General features: G+C 35.7%; 1 protein-coding gene across 5 annotated transcripts; it reads left to right on the forward strand.

Annotated features, from left to right (window-relative positions):
- Positions 1-5374: 5374 nt before the first annotated feature.
- On the forward strand, positions 5375-13164 carry LOC149776370 (uncharacterized). 5 transcript variants are annotated; one of them, XM_089940739.1, is made up of 5 exons: positions 5938-5967; positions 6399-6474; positions 6968-7077; positions 7642-7962; positions 8314-13164. In XM_089940739.1, the coding sequence occupies exons 4-5, from the start codon at positions 7707-7709 to the stop codon at positions 10236-10238; spliced, it is 2181 nt and encodes a 726-aa protein (XP_089796865.1). In that variant the 5' UTR covers positions 5938-5967; positions 6399-6474; positions 6968-7077; positions 7642-7706; the 3' UTR covers positions 10239-13164. The 5 variants fall into 5 exon arrangements, with proteins under 5 accessions (XP_089796864.1, XP_089796869.1, XP_089796867.1 ...); XM_089940738.1 differs by lacking the exons at positions 5938-5967; positions 6399-6474 and adding an exon at positions 5375-5464; XM_089940743.1 differs by lacking the exons at positions 5938-5967; positions 6399-6474 and adding an exon at positions 5375-5464 and having other exon boundaries at positions 6968-7067.
- The last annotated feature ends 9690 nt before the right edge of the window (positions 13165-22854 follow it).

Consider the following 22854-nt stretch of genomic DNA (forward strand, 5'->3'; position numbering starts at 1 on the left):
AAGGAGTTGAACCGGGCTCTTGCTCCATCCATGTTATATATATATATATATATATATATATATATATATATATATATATATATATATATATATATATATATATATATATATATATATATATATATATGTGTGTGTGTGTGTGTGTGTGTGTGTGTGTTACACAGCAGAGTAATGATACATGCGTTATACAGCTGAGGAATGCAGTATTTGTGTTACATAGCAGATAGTCTGTGAAAGAGCTAACATCGACTACAAGGGTCTACATTAGATGTCGCTAGTTTTGTGCCAGATTTCCCTTAGTATTACAAAACAACACTTGAATACAAATCATTGGGTTTCTCAGTAATATGAAAATTGTAATAAAACATGATTTACCCAGCTATTCCACTTACAAATGCTAATATGACTATTCGCTAAAGATAAAATTGTGACATTGTCTCTCTTAGAATGAGAGAGGGGATAGAATTTAGCGGCTGGCAACATTAACTCGTATCCAGATGATAGTTTCAAAACACTCGTACGGTTTACCATTGCATAACAGTTTGAGTAATATACCTATGACTGAAACAATAAAGCAAATGTATTGGGGTGCTTCTGCTGTGGATAAGTTGTATACATAGAGTGACAATATCATGATTGTTACTACTAATGCAGCTGTAGCCACCATTCATCTTCCAGAAGAGGATATCATTACTTCAGCTTTGGCTGATTTCCTATTGTTTCCGCAATAATCGCTGCCTGTGACATTAGTGCTACTTTCATCTTCCCCATCATTACAATGGGTGGATGATTTCAGATAAGACAGAAGGAATAATTGTAGAATTTTTGCAAAGACAGAAATAAGCAGAACAAGCATTTATGCAACAAAACAAGAAGCGGCAACGGAAACTAGAAGATCAAGCAGAGAAAAGGAAAACATTGAATTGTGAAGGACATAAAGAAGGGAGAGAAAAACATCTGGTCGAGTTTAAGTGTCTGAGACAAGTATATCAGAGTTTTTGAGGTAAGCCAAAGAGAAAGAGACATTTACATGCCAGGATAACTAATCCTTTCATCGCTACATCCACTCTCATCGCCACTGAGATGCCAGCAGCAGCAGGAGCTGTAGGTAATACTACCACTACTAAAGCAACAACACTGCAACAAGAGGTAGAGTAGAAATTGGTTTAAGCTGATGATGTCAAGTCAATGCGTTTTTGTTTTCCTTTACAGGACCACCTATATTTTTAGAAAAGAGATACTAGTCAGGGATTGCCGAAGTCAAATAAAACTGAAATCTCTTTTTCTCTTAATTCGAATGTGTGCGTGTCAGTGCGTCTAAGTATCGTGCTGTTGATACATTTACCTGTCTGATATGTTTTCTTTGAATCAGAATTACAATGAGAATTCCATAACACATGACAAAACTCAATTTTCTTCATCTTTCTCTCGTTCACCGTCTGTCTCTCCTTTGAATTTCTTCACTGTTATGGGCTCTTCCTCAGCACTGTAGTTTAGATGTCTTGCATTCGTACATTTCTTGATGGGTACTGGTTCTGTTTCTGAAGAACACTCACTTTGCATTCCTTCTGCTTGTCACCTTTTTCTTAGGACACTCTCAAGCCCAAAGTCTTTTGTTCTCCTCACAATGATAACATGTGTCATTACGTTTGTCTCTTTTATCTCCTGTTGTTTCTTTGCTTTGACGTTGTGAACATTTTGGAGCCAAATGTCTTTTCTCTTGACAAATATAGTAAGCACCTTGATTGTTACCCAAAGTACATGCAAGTGGTTTTGAAAATGACATGAGTGATCCTGAACCTGTACCCTCTACCTCCTCTGCCACTAGACCATGTGAGCCCAGTTAAACCGGCGTACATATACACGCTGAAATTTAAAGATTTCAAGTTTGATGTTCCACCAAGAAAGCAGCAGGCTTCATTACAGATTTGTGGGATTTCTTTTTAGAGAAACTCAACCAAACGACAGTGCCAAGCTAAAGAGGAGTCGCTTGAGACACTCTATCCAATTATGACAGATTGAAGTGTCCTATCTGGATCGAGTTTAGTACACGGGCAGAATCAACACCGTTCAAAATCATCAACAGAATTCGAAACGTCAATTACTCCAATATCGAGATTAACATGACCGATGGACAAGCCACTCTTTACATGACCCACGCTTCACCTCCTAGAGGTAGCGGACCACGCAGAAAACTTTTATCGGTTGACAAAATTCGTAGTAACAAACTTAGTCTCGTCCAAGTTAACAACTCATACGATCTTGTATATGTTGCCGTGTCATCATCGTGGGTCGAATGTATGCCGAAAAAATGTGACCCAAGAATGAGAAAGATCATGGAAGACCATTCAAATATCGGACAGCTCCAAAGAATGAAAATAAGCAGAACTCTTTTTGCAGCAGGCATAGATTTCCAAAGAGATTATTTGTGACATTCCTGAGATACAGAAATTTCATTATTTTTTGTCCCCTCACTACACGTTGAAAGTAATCCCCGAGTGGATCGTTGCGATGTCGTTTTCTGAGGACCCGATTTCCCAGGCGGAAAATATACTCACGTGTATCATCATCAAGAGCATTTCATGTATCACATGATCTCTTTGATATGGAAACTGTGGCTGTAAATGTGGCAAAGGATATTGCCATAAAAACCAATACGTTCATTGAGGATAGAGATGCCGGGGCTGTTTAGCGTCCAAGCCATAATTCCTGAAGGAAAATAATGAATTTATTGCTAGACTTGCAAGTGAACAATACATCGGCCCCACTTGTTGCGAACAATATTTCAAAAAACAAGTTCAACAACATAATGTATTTGCAAATTATTGAGACTGTGCTTCACTTGTGGACATCTTATTCGAACCAATAATCTAAAGGCACAAGTTTGTCCAGGAAAGAAACTATCCAGTTTTTATGACAAAATCGTGAAATTTTAACATGAAGAAAGACCAAAAGAAGAACAAACAAAAACGAAGTTAATTTTATCTTTTATTACTTTGAATGTACACAGAAGAATGACATCCACGCCCCATATTTTTGCATGGGTTATTGTGCTTTCGAGACGCTCAAAAATGTATCTCTATTTTGTCACTGTCCCAACTGTAGTAAGATTCTTGGAGTACGTGACAAAATCGATTGTGGGTCTCATAATCTTAACGTTTTTGCCAAATTGATCTTAGACCCTATCATTGACACTTGGAGTGAAAAGGACAATCGGCGTTACGGGGGCTGCCTTCGACATGGTATAGTCGTGGCTCACATTTTCCCGGGATACTACGGATTGTATCTTTGGAAATATTATTTAGGATAATGCACCGAATGTCCCACAGTTACAATGAACTAGTCTATAGGAGGTGGGACATGTACATTTAAAATGTTCCAAGAGCTATATGGTCAAGCCCTTGAGTAGCATGTCTAAACGACTTTGAATGACAGGAATGGCCTAAGGTTCTTTTCCACACTTTTTCAATGCCGAAGCCAATCAACACAATGTGCTCAGGCCTTTATATGACGTTCACTATTAAGGCCTCGACTTTATGCATACGGACCAAAGAAGGGCATTCAACGACTAGAACCAAACTCACTCAATCGGTCTTTTGAAGAACGCTTCTACAGCAGCTTACGTGACAGCCAATGTCTATTTAAAATTGTATGATTCCTTCAAACGTTTTGGACACTGAGGTCTTTACTACTTTGGCACCGACAATTATACGTACATCCATCGCCTCATAGCTATCACCAAAATTCGAAAGGAGACCGTTTAGAATCTTGAACTGACAATCATCTGATTACCCTATTTTCAGGTTTGCAGTGGTCCCAGCTATTACTGATACCAATACAAATGTTGACAGGGAGAAATTCACACCAACTTCAAAGTCAAAAGGACTCACAGTGAACTATTGATCGAGCCATGTAGTCAACTTGGATGTCTTGAAAGAAGCTTTACAGTCTACACAAAATCAAGACTTTTGCTTGAATACACTGGACTCACACAAAACTGTGCGTTTGCAAGAACACGACACTTTACCGTACGGACACATAGACCTCCAGCAAAAAGAAGGAAACGTTTCAATAGCCAATAATTCATTGTGAATACGAAAGTCGACAGAGAAAGAAGATGATCAATTGAACACAGAAAACTAGTGAGTGACCCACCATGTGGTCCAAATAATTTCGAGGCCAACACACTTTCACCGATACTAATGAACTCGACATAGAAACCGAGTGAGCGACCCGCTACACTCAAAGATCGATAATGAACCCTTCAAAGAAGAATACATGTTTCATGTGGCTTTGCTTAAAGATCTGGATGGAATGTTCAGTACCAAATCGTTAGCCAGAATCGAATTTGTCTACTCGGGACGAGGAGACTACGTACATTGTTTCATCTGAGGTTTGATGACTCATGGCGTACAGCCACATACCAGATGATCTCCATGCTCTACTATCTGTAACATTTACCTGTGACTTTACGACAATACAGGACATGCTGTAATGTGCCTTTCAAGTCATAGATAATGATAATGTATGAAGAAATAAGCATTTTATATCGTAATTATCGGTAACTTGAGTTAGTTTTAAGACAATACCTTGCATCATATATGTTTTTACGTTACGTCCTATTTGAATATTTCAGATGTTATTTAACTTATTTAACGCAACTGCAGAAAGAGTAGTTGATGTGAGTTTTCTACAAAATTTAGTGAAGGCAAGTATAGACATGAGCAGCAAGCTGCTTTTGAGCAAAAGTGTACACGCGGCGAAATGTAAAAAAACTGAAATGAAATTTTCCTGAAATAAAGGAACTGAGAATTGTCCGAAAATGGCAGTAGTTAACATGGAGTGATCTCCCTTTCCTGGATATATGCATACTTTGTAGAGTATATGATTGTATCTCTGTATCTATTTATTGAATTATATACTGCTACTTTACATATGTCGACAAAGTTAAATCAGAAAACAAATTACATCACATGCATACAGTAAAAATATCATTCTTTTATAAATAACGGAATATGTTGAGTCTAGTACACTGTACAACATTAAATTTCGTCAGTCACGTACATGTTGATTAACAAATTACCTCCGATCCAAATGTTCATCTTGGTATTTTAATGTATGGGTACTGTGAGGGAAGAGTACATACCTCACAGAAAACGAACTCTAAGCACCTAAATCAAAAACACGTTTTCATATTTTAATCATTAAACAAAAATAGCTGAAAATGATTACTTGATAACATCATATCAATGTACGAAACTTTCCCATGCTAACTATTATACATGTACATGTTTCAGCGCAAATCCCTCGATTCAATTATAGCTTGACCTAATATTTTTTTAAAATAAATTATTGCCTCGGACCTAAAAAAAGAAACAAATTGTACTTCCTCCTTGGGCCACGGTGGTGTAGACAAAGGAATGTTCTTTGTGCGAGTAAAGAATTTGTTGAAGTAGACTCCAAGGTTAGTCTTTGTTGCACTGTATACATGTTATGTCATATCCTGGATCAAATAGATGTTATATTGTGTATCAAACGATATAATTGACCAGATCTTCGAGACTGACCCTTAGATGAGGTTACATGGATGAACGTTTGACAGTTATAACCGTAATCAGTGCATAATAACCGTACAGGAATGTCAGTATTTCACAATTTAGCCAATCTTAAATGTTGCTAGTTGTTTGATTAAACGTTGTCTGGAAAGGTGACTGACAAAAATAGTATATTTCGTGAAAAGTTTCACTCCCTATGCAAAAACTTTCCGGTTTTCACACGTCATACCCGGGGGGGGGGGGTTGTTTGATAAATCTCATTTACATTAGGCAGTAGCGTCACTGGGAGGGTGGGTGCGGACCGCACCGGGTGAGACCATCTGAGGGGGTGACACCAAAATGATTGTCTATAAAATGTTTGAAATTTTGTGCAGGAAGGAGGTCCATGGAGTTGACACCATGAGTCACAGGGGTTTGTTACAAAGAAAACCAAGGGATGGGGATTCTAACCTGTAATAATATAACACAAGGGAAGAAACTCGAGTGCGCAGTTGAGCACTAAATACGAGCAGACGAGAGCAAAGAAAGAAATGGACAATTTTATTGTGCCATGGTAAAATTAGATTAGTAGCGTAGATACTGCTAATTATCTAAATGTAAAAGTGTGTTCAATATTTTACAGACTCGAGTTTGTTCGGATCTTACCTTTCGGTCAATGGTGAAATCCAAGACTGTCCGAATGCAAAATTGCACTTCTAGTCGGCCTGTTGTCCAGACGTTAAGATCGTACATGACTGTTTATAAAATGTTTGAATTTTTGTGCAGGAAGGGGGTCAATGGGGGGTGACACCGTGAGTTACCACACATGACTATCAATACAAAAAATAAGAATTTTTGTTCTAGGAAGGAGGTCCATGGGGGTGACACTATGAGTTACCGCACTGGGTGACACCAACCCTAGTGACGCCACTGACATTAGGTGTGATTATTGTATTCATCAGTTTATTTCATTATTTTGTAAATGATGCATGTGCCATCTTGTAGATAATATATTTCCTCTCGAAAATGTGTCTAATCCATGTACTCTTGTGAAATGCTATCCAGTCTTTACTAATATATGCTTTCGCAAATTTTTGTGAGAGTTGTTTTCTGTTTATATTTAACATATGAGTGTTTTCAAAACAAGGATTTAAAGGTAAGATCAGTTTTTGCACGAGTTGTCTTCCTTACATACTTAACCTAGTAATGCAATTGAAAAAAAAAACTTGAAATGTAACGCCACTGCCCGTCTAAGTCTGAAAAGATACATTGGATTTCATGCATGTCAGTGACACATGAAATGATACAAAATCGTTACTTTTTCTTGTACTATTATTAAAAAAATAATGAGTTATAGCATTGACCTTAGTAATATTCTTTCTTTCTTTTTTCGTTCATTCTTTATTTTAATTGATTTATCTACTTTCACACAGAAAAGGAGTTACCCGAGAGGTTGTAAAGCAGCTCCTTCAATCTTCTGTGACACTAACACCAAATCATGGATGGCCTAACTGATTGTACAGGATGTAAAAGGTTTGATGAGGTGCGATTGATTTGCGTAAAACAAACATAATAATAATAATAATGATAATAATAATAATAAACAAGAGAAAGAAAACAAGTTTAATACACAGATATGTGTCTGCGTGTGTGTACAAAGAAGTATTAACAACGTGGTATAAAATGATTTCTCAAATATTATAAGATCTTGCACAGTTCTTGTAAATATAAATAATGTTGTGCATACCTTAAAAATGCTTGTTACTCAATTGCTTATTGCAATATATGTTTATTGATCTTTAGTCTCAATATATTTTCGTCGTATGCAATATTTTCATTTTTAAATATTATAATGAAACATTTTGTATTACTACTACTAGTTATTATTATTATTATTATTATTGTTATTATTAGTATTATTATTATTATTATTAGTATTATTATTAGTATTATTATTAACCTCAATCCTTAAAAGTATCTTGTGCATAAGCAGAAAGGTTCTCTGAATAATACTTTATAAATACATACTCTAATGACAAAAGTGAGAGGATGATAATTCCCACACAGCAATGAGAATGCATTTTTGTCTCATCCGTTTTACTTATAGGAAATGAAGAAACTTTCAGCCAAGGTCGAGAGCATTGAAAAATATTTGTAGCCAGGGTACAAAATATGGAACAAACATTTCTTAAAGCTACACAAGAACTGCATACCAGACTGAAGCATTCTATTGTATACAGGTGTCATGAGAGTTCGTCCAGTAACTCAGAAGATATAGGCAGTGATCCAAGAAAAAGAAAACCACGGAGATTAAAGAGACTCCCTCAGAGCTGTTATCGCTACAAGAAACCTGTAGAGTTTTCTAGCCGCCGTAAAGGAAAGAAGCAAATAATGAAAACCGATGCTGATGCCACCGAGATCGTAAATGGTAGGACAGGTGACTTACATGGGGTTATGGGGTTGGTGGGGTTATAAATGCAATCCTTCTGTTCCAGATGATAAATATTATATATAACTATCATCGTGAAGTGAAAGTGAAAGGAGTAGGATTATTTTTCCAATCACCATCTCTCATTTCAAATAACAACGATCTTTCATTAGTAATGAGATGATTGTCATTTACACAAAGAATGCCCACCTGAAGATACGGAATAAAATTATACCAAGGATAGTAGAAAACTCATATGGTACAAATATGTAAATTCCATATTTATAATTCCTGCACATGGCGTATATATTGAGTTGAAAACTATTATTTGGTTTTTTCTTGTTCATTCAGATGGAGCAGAATGCGAAATCCTTGGGACTGACAAGTGGTGGTTACTTGCAGAAGCTATACGGGAACATTCTGTGCCTCTTGTAAGTCAGCTGCCATTTGATGAAAGTGAACTTTCTGACATGCTGATACCAGATTGCTTGACAGAAGACGAAAATCAGTCTATTCGAAAATTGCCCAATAGAAGAAGCAAAATACGATCACTACTTTGTCTCTTGGCTGGTAGGGACTATGATGTTTTAAAAAAATTTCTTTCTCATGCCAAGCGTTTTGACGAGGCTCTTGTAGAAGCAGTGTGGAAGACCTTTGACGAGAAGGTAAACATGGGAAATATTTATCCACCAATTTGCATTTTATGCAGCATAAAAAATAACGTTGAGGTCAGCTACGTCATTGACCATCTATACAGCAGAAATGTTGTTACGAAAAAGCTTCTTCAAAAGACTGCATACAGCAGGTCACGGATCAATGAATCTTTGTGGGATGAACTTTATGAAATTTGTTTGAACAATAGCGACAAGCGGGCCGCATTTGCATTTCTAGCTGAAGCTCTCGAAGCAAAGGGACATTATAAACATCTGTCTGAGAAATTAAAGAAATCTGAGGCAATAGACCAGCGATGTATGTGTCCAAAATTACCGTCTGTCTACCTATTTGCCCCTGTGGGAAACTCCTCTGCCCCAGACAGCTCTGACTCTCCGTTTACCTCCCTCTCTATCCAGAGTACAAGCTCATTCGGAGAGGACACTAGCAACGAGGATATTATGGATCCAGCTGTGTCAGCCACAATACGTGAAAAACATCAGGAAACGATCATTAATGGTCAGAACTGTTTTAGTAACGGTAAGTCTGGGGTGACATCAGAGAAGGAAAACATCAAGAGAAGTGACACTAAACAGGAAGAATTGATAGTCCAGTCGTTAGATGAGACAAATATTGCTGTGATTGAACCAAGCCACTCAACATTATATAGTCATACGGACATTGTTCATGAAGGATGTCGTAGCGTTCAAATGACACTTGTTGATGAAAACCCAGAAAGAGAATATCCGCTAAAAGATGTAACTGGTCAAGGGTCCATTAGCTGTGATAAAAAATGTTCAGGAGAACATTATGTTGAATTTTCTTCGCACGCTTCCAAAGGAAATCATGAAAAAGAGGAGATGATGGGAATGTCTATTTGTCAAGATGTAGCAAATGGCTCATCGTACGCAACCAATCTGAAAAAAAAAATTATATCTACGAAGATGCCCACCTCAGGACCAAAGGTGAAGATAACAAGTACTTCGAAATCAAAAGGATTGGAAATTGATCCACGACTTCAAACATCCGATGGCACTAATGCTAGAAGAACAGAACTATCTGGTTCGAGCCCGGTTCTTCCATCCTTACATCCGTCCTCGGAAGCATCGTTTCATGATAGAAGAACTAAACGTGTAAAAATATGTGATGAAAATAATTCGAATCGTCTAAGATGTAATGGGCAACACAAAACACAGAGAGGTGACATTTACAGGAGGAATACGCTTCTAGGAAGCAAATCAGCACCTGGTTCTTTAGAGAACTTACAATTGATTCGAAGTAGTAATGTAACAAAAACTGATACAAATACTGACAGTGAGAACGCTCGATCGAGTTCATCTAAGTCGGAAACAAACAATCAGACCGTTACCTGGAAGACAGACACACATTTCACAATTTTATACAGAGATGCACATCTTGGAGAGGTGACACAGTGTCAAGAAGATAAAAACAGTCAATCGAGAAAACCAATGAAAAAAGAGACAAATCATCAGTTAATTGACGAGGCCACTCAAACATTATCAGACCAAAGTAGTCAGAATCAAAGTTTTTTCAATAATAATTTTAATATGTGCCTTCAATTTTTGATTGCTTTCATTTTGGCTACACTCCTATTCATAATCTAGTTGTCTTAAGATTAAAGAGTATTGCCCAGCGTTCTCCAAACCTCTGGTCTTAAGAACATGAAGTCTCTATTGAACACTACTCTATAACGAGATGTGCGTGTGTATGTTTACCAATATTCTACACCATGGCAAAAATGCTTATGGTACATATATAATGGAATGTTTAATACTTTTTTTCGCAGCACTAAGAGATACAGTTGTCAGGAGGAAAGATCTTCTGGGAAGCAAATCAGTACCAGGACATTTGGAGAACTTTCATTTGATCCTAAATGGTAATGTCGAAACACTTGATGCAAATATTGACTGAGAGTACGCTCGACCGAATTTTTTTTAAAGTCTGCATCACTTGCACATTAGAATATATGATATTGTCTTGTTTTAGTTAAGTGTACGTGTGACTATATGGACTGTACATGTTCACCTAATCCATCAGGGATAACCATACACGTTGAAGACAGAATGACTGCGCGCTGAATATACTCAAATTATACGCTTATAACGTTCCAACACATTGCAAAATGCCCGTCATACCTACGCTGTGGTTATTTATGTTCTTTTTGTAGAAATGTTGTAGCCCATCTGATGTTGATCAGATAGTATTCGATTTTAAGATCTAGTCGACATACTTCGACAAAGAAACACTGATTATAACCATGTTATGATGCAGATCATTAGGAATATGTCCGGTCGTTGAGGGAATTCGGAATATGATGTTACATTTTACGGTTCGTAAATGGCAACAGTGGTCGCTGATCTGTGGGCTAAGAAAAGAAATCGCAGAATGAAAATGCAGTTATCACATATTAAATCAAAACCACATTTAAAATTACATCAGTAAACAAACATGCAATTATTTTTCTTTACGCTAAAGATTAATTACGATTTACCAGCTTCATTTCTTTTCGTGTAATTTCCGTAATTTCCGTATTTAAAATATATTTAAATTCTGAACACGACTAAATAAGCAATTATCTAAAAGGTAGGCATGGTACTAGAGTTGCCGTAGAAGACCAATATTTATGAATAATTCTCAAACCACAGTATGTATTCAAATAAATACTAAATTTCAGATGTAAGACTAGTAATGCCTGAAAAATCAAGGTTAATACTTTTAAAGTATGAAAACTTAATTATTAAAAATACTTATAGCACATTAATGTAAGTAATAATGTCCAAACTTAATCAAGAAAAAGTTTCTCTTGCTAATTAATCTTCCTTATAACTAGATACAAATTTCTAATAAAAGTTAATCAATTCGTGACACTCACAATTGCCGTATGAATATACACGGTGTTGCTATTATTGAAAACCTTAAAAATATACAATTAAATCGATGATGGTATAGTTTATTGACATTAAGCACTAGATAATCAGCTCACATGTTTTTAAAAAATATAAAAGATCTTATCATAGTATTGAAACAAATATATAAATTCTACCTCATGAAAAGTTTGTAGCTGTCGTTACAACTCATGTACCCAAAAGACAAGTGATTTCAAAAAGTTAGGACGGTCAACAAGAAGGGTGGAGTAGGTAGTGGATGGTGGGAGGGAGTAAGATACATTGCTTTAACGTTACCTTGCAACTCTTTCTAGAGACTTTCCGCTTCCTTCAGCTCAAAATCATCACACCATATGGCACAAATAAGAAACAAAACGGTTTTGGAAAAGAGGCAATATATTCATTTATTTTATTATTATACCTCAAAATATATATGAAACTATAACTGATTCAACAACAAAATTTAATTTTTAAGTATCTCATCCAAATTTACTTTCTTGCTCAAAAAGATAATATATGTTAGGTCCAGAATTGATGGCATATATATTTAGTAAATGAAATTTTTAAAAAAAAGTGAAATCTGTTTTTCTTGGAGTATTTTTGCAGTTGTTCACCAAATAATACAATTTACAGAATATCTGCTAATAAGGTAAAGAACACGGACAAATTTGGTCGGGTTGTTGATGTGTCTTTTTCATGATGAATTAGCAAAACTGAATTAACTGAAACGAACTGCATAACGATTGGACTGTATTACCGTAATTTCAGAGGCACATGCACTTCTGTGCGCAAGCCTCTTTAATTCCATTACTTAACTACCGTAATTCAAAGCATTTGACAAAATCATTAGAAAAGGGCAGACAAAATTCGAAGAAATTATGAAAATGCTCTTGACAAGTCTGAATTACCTCCCAGTAGCTGTGACAGTCAGTTGCCAACGCATGAAATAAGAACAAATGACTGCATACCACAATCACGTTGTGTCGAAGTAATTGCATAAACACAATATATTTATTACAAAAATCGATTTTTACTAGATCAGACTGACGTATTGTTTCTTTAACGTACAAAAAATAAAGTTTAAAGGAGAAAATAAAGAAATCTATCTTTGTTGATCATTTAACTATGTATTTGAACGTATTCCGTCATGTTCATTGTGACCGATGACTATATTGTTACTCCCACTGGCCAATGTGTTTATGAAGTATTATGTAAGCTGTTCTGATTTATCACTACAATGTCATTTTTATTTGGATTAAGTGTTTCAAAATCCTACGATTATATTCTATACCTATTTTTTCGTCGCAATAAGTGAAATAAATACGGTTTTAACTTAAATGACAGGATACGTACTGATGTCACTTCAACTACAAACATACAGGACAGTGCAGAGCGTCTTGCTGAGGGAGTTCTTTGTGATAATTTTCTTTTTGTTAACATTTATGTGAGTAATACCAAAGTAAATATGAACAAATTCCTTATATTCCATTAACTGTACAGGAACAGTAGTTCATTTTGATTGCTTTGTTTTTTTTATTAACACTGTTTTTACTTTTCACGGCTTTTCGTACATTATTTGTGAAAAAAATTGTTTTCAATGGCCAATTGCAAATTTCTAATAAATAAAAATGTCTGGTATACGTTTCGATTAATTCATGTATTCTTTTCTGAAGTAAGCCTTAATCCTGTTTACCTCAAGTCTCTCCTGTCTTCCTCAAGTCCTTATTTCGTTATCCTGTCATTATTTCCAGTCACCTTGTCCTCTTGTTCCGATATATCAAATGGACCTGTTCGCACAATCTTACATTTTCTCTACTTGCGTACATTTTCTGCTCTGCTCCATGCATTACAATATTCTCCCTGTCCGAATATTAATAAAATTTGACCATTATTGGCCTTATCTTCGTCCTATCAGTAACATCGTCGAAATCATCGCTCGGTTCGTCATTAATATCGCCAGCCACTGTTGTCTCCATCCGTTTATTCGGAACTTCACCAGAAACCTTCTCATATTCTGTGTACCAGCCTTCCGACCATATGAGCGCGACCGATCTACAGTTTCTTTACTTCTTTGTGCTTAATCTCTTAAACGGTTCAATAAAACCCTCTCACATCGACTGACTCTCTAGCCAAAGCAATACAGTTTTCTCCATCAATAGGTTCTCTCTCAGAGACCTAGTTTTATTTTAATCCGGATTACGTTTGCATCTAATTTTGATTTCTCGTTCTGTAGCTCTTTTATAGCTGAGTCAGTGTAAATAGTAGATTTTTACCCAGAGTAGAGAGTTTGGATTTTATTTTACTGATTAAAGACATTGAACACTCTTTAAGAGCTTGGAGTAAGCATGTAGACTGGCTTCGAGTGAGTCGAGTCCTGAAAAAATATTATTTATGCAGAAAACTTTGACTATTTACTTTCAAAGTTTAAACAATTTCATCAGAATAGAAAGAAACCAACAATAACACTCTATTAATGACAGTATCATTCTCTAAACTGCATTTTTAATATTCTGGACATTTATTTTATGAAAGCTTGCAAATTTTAACTTATAAAACAATTTCTGAAATTGGTCAAATTATATGTCCAAAATCAAGACTGAAGTTCAGGAGTTACCGGAAAATTACACATTCTATATACACGATTGTTTGATGTATTCACATATGATCACAAAATGGAAAGATAAACACTTGTGAATTATGATTACCTTCCTTGTTTTATTTAAATTGAAAATATGTACTTATTAAAATGCAGTATTTTCAAGGCAATTCACTGATATATTGGCTTATTTTGCAACTTATAATATTTTTTAAAAAGAATAGTATTTTTTTTGTTTTCTTGATATTAAGATGTGTTTCGACTGTGACATCATACCGTATTACTCTGTCTCATTTCTATTGTATAGTGTAGGAATCGGATGATATATAACTGGATGCTGAGTAGCAGATAACTCGGTAATCGTCACTTTTAAGGGAGTGTTGGTATTGAACAGTAAATCACTGGGTGCTGGAAAGTAGATATCTGGGTGAAGGTCACTGCAGATGGAGTGTTTGTAGCGTAGACTGAATATGTAATAGTAGATGACTCGGCGCTGAATTGCTTATAACTGTGTAATGGTCACTCAAAATGGCGCGTTGCAGAGTTGATGGCCGGGTGTTTGATCGTAAATAACTGGGTGATGGTCGCTCCAAATGGTTTATTGAAAAGTAAATATGGGTATTAGATATTAGATAACTGAGAACTGGATTATAGAAAACTTGGTGTTGAATAGTAGAAATGTAAAATTCTCTTTTCTTATCTAATTAATTAAATTGTTGTATTCTGTATACGGGGGCTTTTGTTGTTTTATTCTCTATCTCTACTCCGATCTCTGTTATGCCATCCATAACTTCGCATTTTAATAATAGCTGGATTCAGGCTATAACACCGAGGTCGATCATCCTCTAGATATAAATAACCACCATTTAAAGAAAAGCCAAGACACCCATATAGACCGCCACATGTTAACACAAGACGCAACGTTAATTCATCGTTTGATTTCGTTTATACGCACACATATTAAAGCTACAACCTAACGGTGTGATATTAAATTTTCTATAAATTCCGTAAAGGACTCCAAATGCTAAACATATGAACTAAATGCGTAATTTTAAATTCCACTAAACTCTATACAGGCCAACACCTTAAACCTATAGGTTTTGTTAACATTATGTTTGTCAATGCGCTTAATTGTTTTAATATTATTTGACTAATTTTTAAATGAAGCATTGTAAATTCAGTCCAAAAATATAGCAAGTGCTTCAGAATTTTCCATACATATCTTTACTGGCTTGAGAACAAAATAAATATGGAGAGAGAGAGAGAGAGAGAGAGAGAGTTTATACTCTATATCTCTCAAAATCCTTCTCAGACACCTACAAGCTCCATGTTATATTCTCTTCCCACCTCCCTCCCTCTCTGGAGGTATGAACACTGACAGATACATGGAAAGCTACGGTTAAGTCCTGCCAAGACTGTATACGATTGTCAACAACAGAACAAAAAGAGAACATACGCGATCACTCATTTCTGTTGAAGATGTTTGATCTGCTATTTCATTTGTATCAAACCAGGTTGTCCCGCCAGTTAAAAGTGCATATGTTCAAATACAAACAAACTGCGCGAGCCGCGTTGAGAGACGCCACATCATCGATATACTTTAATGCAATATATTTACTAAGCAAAAAAATTTAAAAAATTAATAACATGGCAACTACTGCTTTTAGGGAAAAATTGCTGCCAATGAAGTGGCTAAAACAGAAAATCACTCCATCTAAACAGATAGAACATATTAGGCTGTTGCAGTTCCAGGCAGATAGACTCGCCACACATGATAAATCTACAACGCAGTTTTAAATTTAGTCAGAAGACAGACAATTCTGACTGATCACATATCCAGTAAAGCAAACGTAACATATTACGCTGTTCCATTTCCAGCTAGGCAGACATCCCTTGAATGAATCAATTTTAGACAACATTTTGTCCTTGGCCGGCCTAATTTTAAATTAACATTTTGTTATCTAAAAGTTTTATCTTGTTTGACATGGGTGTCCCGTTTGGCTCTAAAGTGTCGCACTCTGCTGCTGTACTTTAATCGGCAATTTTAACTGAATTTAATTGTAAATGTAGGACTAAGTCGTATTTGAGACCCTTTTACTTGCAGTGCCATTTTTGTCACGCCGAATGTAAAAAAAGGTATTCTTATTAAAATTCAATATTTCAGCAGCTCTATTAGTAACATGTCTCCCTAAATATCGGTCAGTCGTAAATTCGAGCGCATAAATATCCGATTAGCGATTGTCGGCTTTGAAACTAGATAATTGGAATTAGTGAAGTTTAGAGATGAGAAATGTACAATTTTTTTCTCTCAATAAAGCACTTTTGATAAATATTACATTTTCCACGTGTTTCGTACCGGGTACATCTATTAGGACTAAACTAGAACACTGAAATATTATGGTGCCCCCCCCCCCCCTTATACAACTCAAAAAGAAAAGAAAAAATTAAAATACCAGTGTTGCCATCTTCCCAGATCAAAATGCTCGTACATGTAGATCAAAATGGTCATAAATACTTCGTTCAATTTTATCATCAACAATTAATCTGATTCTTTTTTTTTTTTTGGTGCCCTAAGCACGTGCTTAGTGTTCTTAATGGGGTCATCTGGCATTGTCACTATATAATAGGTATCGTATCTTGCTTCTGTAACGTGGCAATTAATTTGTGAAAATATGTCCTCTGTTTTTCTGTAAATTTCGTCCATTTTCTCAACTGCTTGGCAGATTATATTACATGTGGATCTCTCTCTCTATCTCTTTTGCTAGGGCACAATGACTCGAGTTCGAAAACGTTGTTTAACAAACGTGGTGAACACTGAAGTCTGTTATACCAATGTTTTAAGCAAACTAAATATCGTTTGGTAATATTTTCAAAAACGTACATAATCTTTCATATCGATTGCAAGCTATATAACAATCAGGTGATTACCTCCCATTGTTAGAATAGTGTTGCATGATGGGTTTGAGCCAGATACTGAACAGGCCATTTGCTTGAAAGTCTATTTATGAACATAAAACCTCATACGAAAAAAAAAAATGAAAAATAAAGGTCAATAACGTCAAACCGAAGCCTCTAACTGACCAAGAGATTTTCTAATTGCGTTAGTTTTTTGTACTTTGTCGTTTGTGTTTTTCAAAATTTGTGTGTTATTGTTTACCTTTGTGACACTTATTTGTGGTCGCACCCTCTCTGCTGCTGCCTTTTTATCCAAAGATTTTATAAAGACCCATACGATATCGTGATCAAGGATCATGTAAATGTGTTGTTGTAAATCTTTGTGTAGCAGATTGTGGTTTTGAAAAGAAGTTTTTAACTTAAACATGTCCCTATCATCACTACACCAAATCTGATTAATATTTCACAGAGTATGTGTATCAACTCCATTAAACACAACTGAAATATTACTGTTATCTCTGATCAATTTAGGTATTTGTGTATATCGTTGAGTAACATAAAATCACGTCTGTATTTTTATGTCTACCTTGAGAAAATATTCTTGTTGGATTTGATTGTTTGTACAGCATTGCATTATCGTATACTACGAGGTTATTAATAAATCCATCGAGGTCATCTACGGATGTAGCTTCATCAATATAGGTTATAAAATAAATGATATCATTACAATCCTCGTCCAACAATTTTGCATTTTCATTAAAATCTTTAAGCACATCGTAGCATCGCTGATCATCTACGGATGGTACCACTAAATTCAACTTATGCCACTTGAGCCATCTCATTATGAAATTATGCAGTAATTATGTTTTACCCGATCCGGATGGACCTATTATTATCATTCTGATGGAATTCGGTAATGCTGAAATATGTTTTACTGGTCTTGCTTTTGTGTTGCTGAGAAATCAATGACATCCATGTTTTACAAATATAATAAATAATATGGATATATATTGCGTTTGATGTAGAGCATCCACACCCTAAAGTGGATTAACAACAATAATAACAAAAAATAAAAGGCGTGCACTTACAGGTAAATGTGTAAAATGTGGTACATAAAATATAAATTTCTTTCCAATAATAAAATTGGCGGTGATATCGCTCCTTCATTAGGAAAATTACCAGGGACTCCATCGACTAAATATCCAGGAGAAAAAACATCTTCCTGGATCATTGTGGTCCTGGAACTAGACTTTATTTCCGACGTGACGAAAGAGATCAACCAAGACCTGGAGGGTATCCGATAAATGCAGTTGATCATGCATATCAAGTTCGTGATGTCGCGTATAAAAATTCAGACTTAAAACAACGACATACTGCACATGTAAAGTTGATTCACTAGTTAAATTCATAAAAATAAATCTGTTAGAGAATCATTAGCTAATTGGTTGATAAGACCTGCCATGAAATGTAAACTAGTGCATGGGGATAGTAATTAATCATCCAATTATTAAAATAATGGTATCGATTTATTATAGTCCAAGAGGATATATGAGGGGTAGAGAAGTGATTAGTAAACTTGCTGATGCAGCAAATGTTACACGTTCTATTGATGAAAAATGGTTAGCACGATAGGAAATATGGCAAATTTATTTACCACGACCTAAAAAAATTCAGCATGCACATTTTGATGTCAGCATTCCTAATGAAGTTCATCAAGCAGATATTTTATTTATGCTACACGATACTATTAAAATTGGTAGACGTCAATCACGTACATATAAATACGCGTTATCTGTCGTTGACGTTGCAAGTATATATAAAGAGACAGAACCGTTATCAGCTAAAACAACAGCTGAAGTTGCATCTGCTTTTGAACGAATTTATCAGCGAGGACCCTTGCAATGGCCACATGTACTACAGGTTGATACTGGCAAATAATTTATTGGTGTATTATCATCTTTGATGAAAAAACATAACGTCAAAATCAGACGAGGACATATGCAATTCGTCGTGATCAGGCAATTGTTGAATAATTTAATCGAACAATTGCTGAGCGGTTATTTGGATATCAATATGCAAAGGAAATAATTCAGAAAGATATGTGATCTCGCGAATGTGTGATAGCTGCATTAAATAATGAAATTACTCGAACAACTGCCATGAAACATATTAATGCGATTGGAAAACAACACATACCAATACAACGACATGAATTTTCAAAACAACCAGTATTAGATAATGAGACTGTAAGATATTTATATGAACCCGGTGAACTAGAAGGTGGTAAAAAAAGAGCGACTGATCCTATTTGGAGTATTACGACACATAACATTTCTAGTGTGGAAAGCTCTACGGGTAGACCTGAAATCTACATATTAGAATCAACTGCTTCTCAGCGTGGATTTGTACGCGAAAAAATCAAGTAATTCTTGAAGACACACAACTGCCACCGCATTCACTTTTGTGAACTAACACCTCGACGTCGATTACATTCAAGACAGGTTAACATCACATTTTCGCGTGTATGACCACGACTACTATTAATTCTGTCTATGGTAAATTGACCTTGAATATTATCTAAACACTACCACAACATTACTGTGTAACAGCGCGTACAATGATTATTTTGCTGTAGTTTTAATGTCATGATAAATTCAGCATCGAAATCAAAGTCGCGTTTTTTTGTTGTTGCTCATACTGTTTATAACTAATTAATTTCTTCTTACAATAACATCGTTAGTTTCCTGACTTTATTCTTGTTTCTGTGAAGTCTATGACAATTCTCCACAGCTGAGATATTCTTCTGACTCGAGACACTGCGAGATAAACTAAGTTTGACCATTCGATACGATCATCTACGATCCAAACATTTGTACCAGAGATGGTTGATCCTTGTGACGAATGAATTGTCATTGCGTATCCTAGCGTTCACGGAGTTTTGTCCATAGTTAACGCGCTCTCAACAACACTGACAGGAACTAAAACAATATCATTTGATATAATATTTTGTTTCTCTGACTATTCTGGCATATCAACGTCTATATTTTGTCGCGCGTATCTGTTGGTCAATAACACAATGGCACGGGTAGATTTGAAAATCTTTCTTTATGTAACATATATAATTGTTGTTGAAGTGTATCACGAACTATCTTTTTACTTGCCACTATCAAATCATTTGGTCTCCATAAATACCAAATATTGTTAATAGGAGTTTCTAAAATTATCTCACGCATTATTTCACATTGAATTTTAAATTAAAATCGAGTCTTTACCTGAACCAGCTGAAAAGATTAAGTCTAACAACGGAATTTGAATGTTTTGACGTCATTAACGTGTCTGAGTTGGCGTTCACTTAATGATAATTTATTGTGACCGCCTTTGAGTTGTTCTTTTTTTAGTTAAATGTTAAATCACAATTTGTATTTGCTGATGCTTGAATATTTTTATCGGACCAGGAGTCATACTTACACTAACATGATGATATGACGTTTGTATAAGTATCGGTGCGTCAACAACTCGCATTCTCCCGCCAGTGCCTTCAAGTAACATTGCTTTATCGCTGAGTATAACTGCAATTGCTTTATAATTAGCACCAGCTTCGTTTACACGAGCTTTAAAATGAATATCAACAACAGACTGTTTTGATAATTCAATATGCTCCAATGAAAAATAATAGATCGAATATAGATTTCCAAATCTAACTGTGATATTTGTAAACCAGTGTCTATATTTTGATCACGCTCCATAAATGTCTTTAATGATATGCACGTGCTATATGATTAAATTAGAAAATGTAACAATATATCTTCAGATGGTTCTTGATGTCCATTTATCCGTAAAGAAACTTCACTAACTCCAAGATTGTCAAATTCATTTGACTAGATACTTTGGAATTTACTCGATCTGATCTTGTAAAGCAATAAAGATATGCCTTGGTGCAGAAACTCCTTGTTGTGATGCTATATGGCATGCAAATAACCCAACAACATTACTTTGAACGCTATCTGTAGTCATTATCAGCCATGATAACAGTGATTTTCCGCCTGAATTCATAAAACTAATTAACTTTTCTTCTTCAGCAATTGTTGGAGTCATTACTGGCAGCCACAGTGAAAGTATTTTTCGTCTTACTTTACCAGCATGAGCAGCAAGAGCAGCTAGTCGCCAGATTACATCATTATCGTTAGCTTTTCTTACAAGTACAACTGTATTTTTAGCTCCAAAGATAACTTTTCTGACATTTCTACAAAATCCAAAGATATAAGATCGTGGAATTGCACACGAAAATCTTTTATTATTATCCTTTTACATTGATTTACGTACAGCAAAGCCTAAATCATATTCTGGATTGGTGATAATAATCATGTTTTCAATATCAGCGTTAGCAGCGCCTGCATTGTTTCTTGGTTGTCTGATAATCTTTAACAAACATCATTGACGGACCATCTTATCGTGTATAACACTGGACAACAAATTTTTACAAAAGTCATGTTACTGAAATAAAATTAGTCAATTCTTATCAATTTTTATGTGCTGAACACGAATATGACAGTCAAATTGCAAAATTGGCTCTAGTTTTTTTGTAATCTGCAAGAAATTAATGTTTACATAACGAAATGCATTCCAATAGTAAAAGGTCAACTGTAATAGCCTACCTATAAAAAATCAAGTCATTGGCTACATCTTAGATTTCTTCGCCTGTCTCTTGTACAGCTGTTCGGGAGCATCTCTGAGGAGTGTCCAGCAGTAGTCAGCCAGCATTGTAGTGGACCATTTTCCCTGGTATCTTTGTTCCATTGTTGCGATATCTTGATGAAAACGTTCGCCGTGTTCATCACTAACAATACCACAGTTGCTAGGAAAGAAATCCAAATGGGAATGAAGGAAGTGAATCTTTAGAGACATATTGCAGCCAAGTTTCTTATACTTCATCAACATGTCTTCTACTAGTTCCTTATAGTTTTCTGCCCTAACATTTCCGAGGAAATTTGTAGAAACTAGGCGAAAAGCATTCCATGCTTGTTTCGCGTCACCTTCCAGCAAGTTGTTGAACCGGTCATCTTTGAAAAGCTCTCGAATCTGAGGACCCACAAAAACTCCCTCTTTAATCTTTGCTTCGCTGAGTCGAGGGAATTTTTCATGCAGGTATCGGAATGCTGGCAAAGTCCGGTCAATGGCTTTCACGAAGTTCTTCATCAAACCTAGTTTGATGTGAAGGGGTGGTAGCAAGATTTTCTGAGCCTCAACCAGAGCTGGGTGTTGGATATTCTTCTCTCCAATGGCTACATTCTGCCTGTGAGTCCATTCCTTCCTCATGTAGTGCATTTCCCTTGCTCGGCTATCCCACTCGCATAAGAAACACATGTATTTTGTATATCCTTGCTGCAGTCCCATTAAAAGGGCAACTACCTTCAAATCACCACAGAGGTGCCAGCTGTATTTGTTATACTCAATGGAATTCAGTAGCTGCCTTAAGTTATCGTATGTCTCTTTCATGTGGACAGCATACGCTACTGGAATAGATGGAAGAATGTTTCCATTGTGCAAAAGCACAGCCTTGAGACTCAGTTTCGAAGAGTCCACAAATAGTCTCCATTCTTGTGGGTCATGAGTGATTTTTAAAGCATTCATGAGGCCCTCAATATCGGAACAGAATATCAGATTACTTTCCTTTCTGAAGAAAGGCTCCAGTTGCTGGTGGCGCTTTCGATATGCAGTAATTGTGACATCTTCTTCTAGAAGATTCCATTGTTGGAGTCTTGATCCTAGCAATTCTGCCTTGTTCTTTGATAAGTCCAAATCACGAATCAGGTCATTTAGTTCTTCCTGTGTTATTCTGTGTGG

The sequence above is a fragment of the Sinohyriopsis cumingii genome, chromosome 18 (genome assembly GCF_028554795.1).
Source record: "Sinohyriopsis cumingii isolate HCF-2022 chromosome 18, ASM2855479v2, whole genome shotgun sequence".
Taxonomy (NCBI): domain Eukaryota; kingdom Metazoa; phylum Mollusca; class Bivalvia; order Unionida; family Unionidae; genus Sinohyriopsis; species Sinohyriopsis cumingii.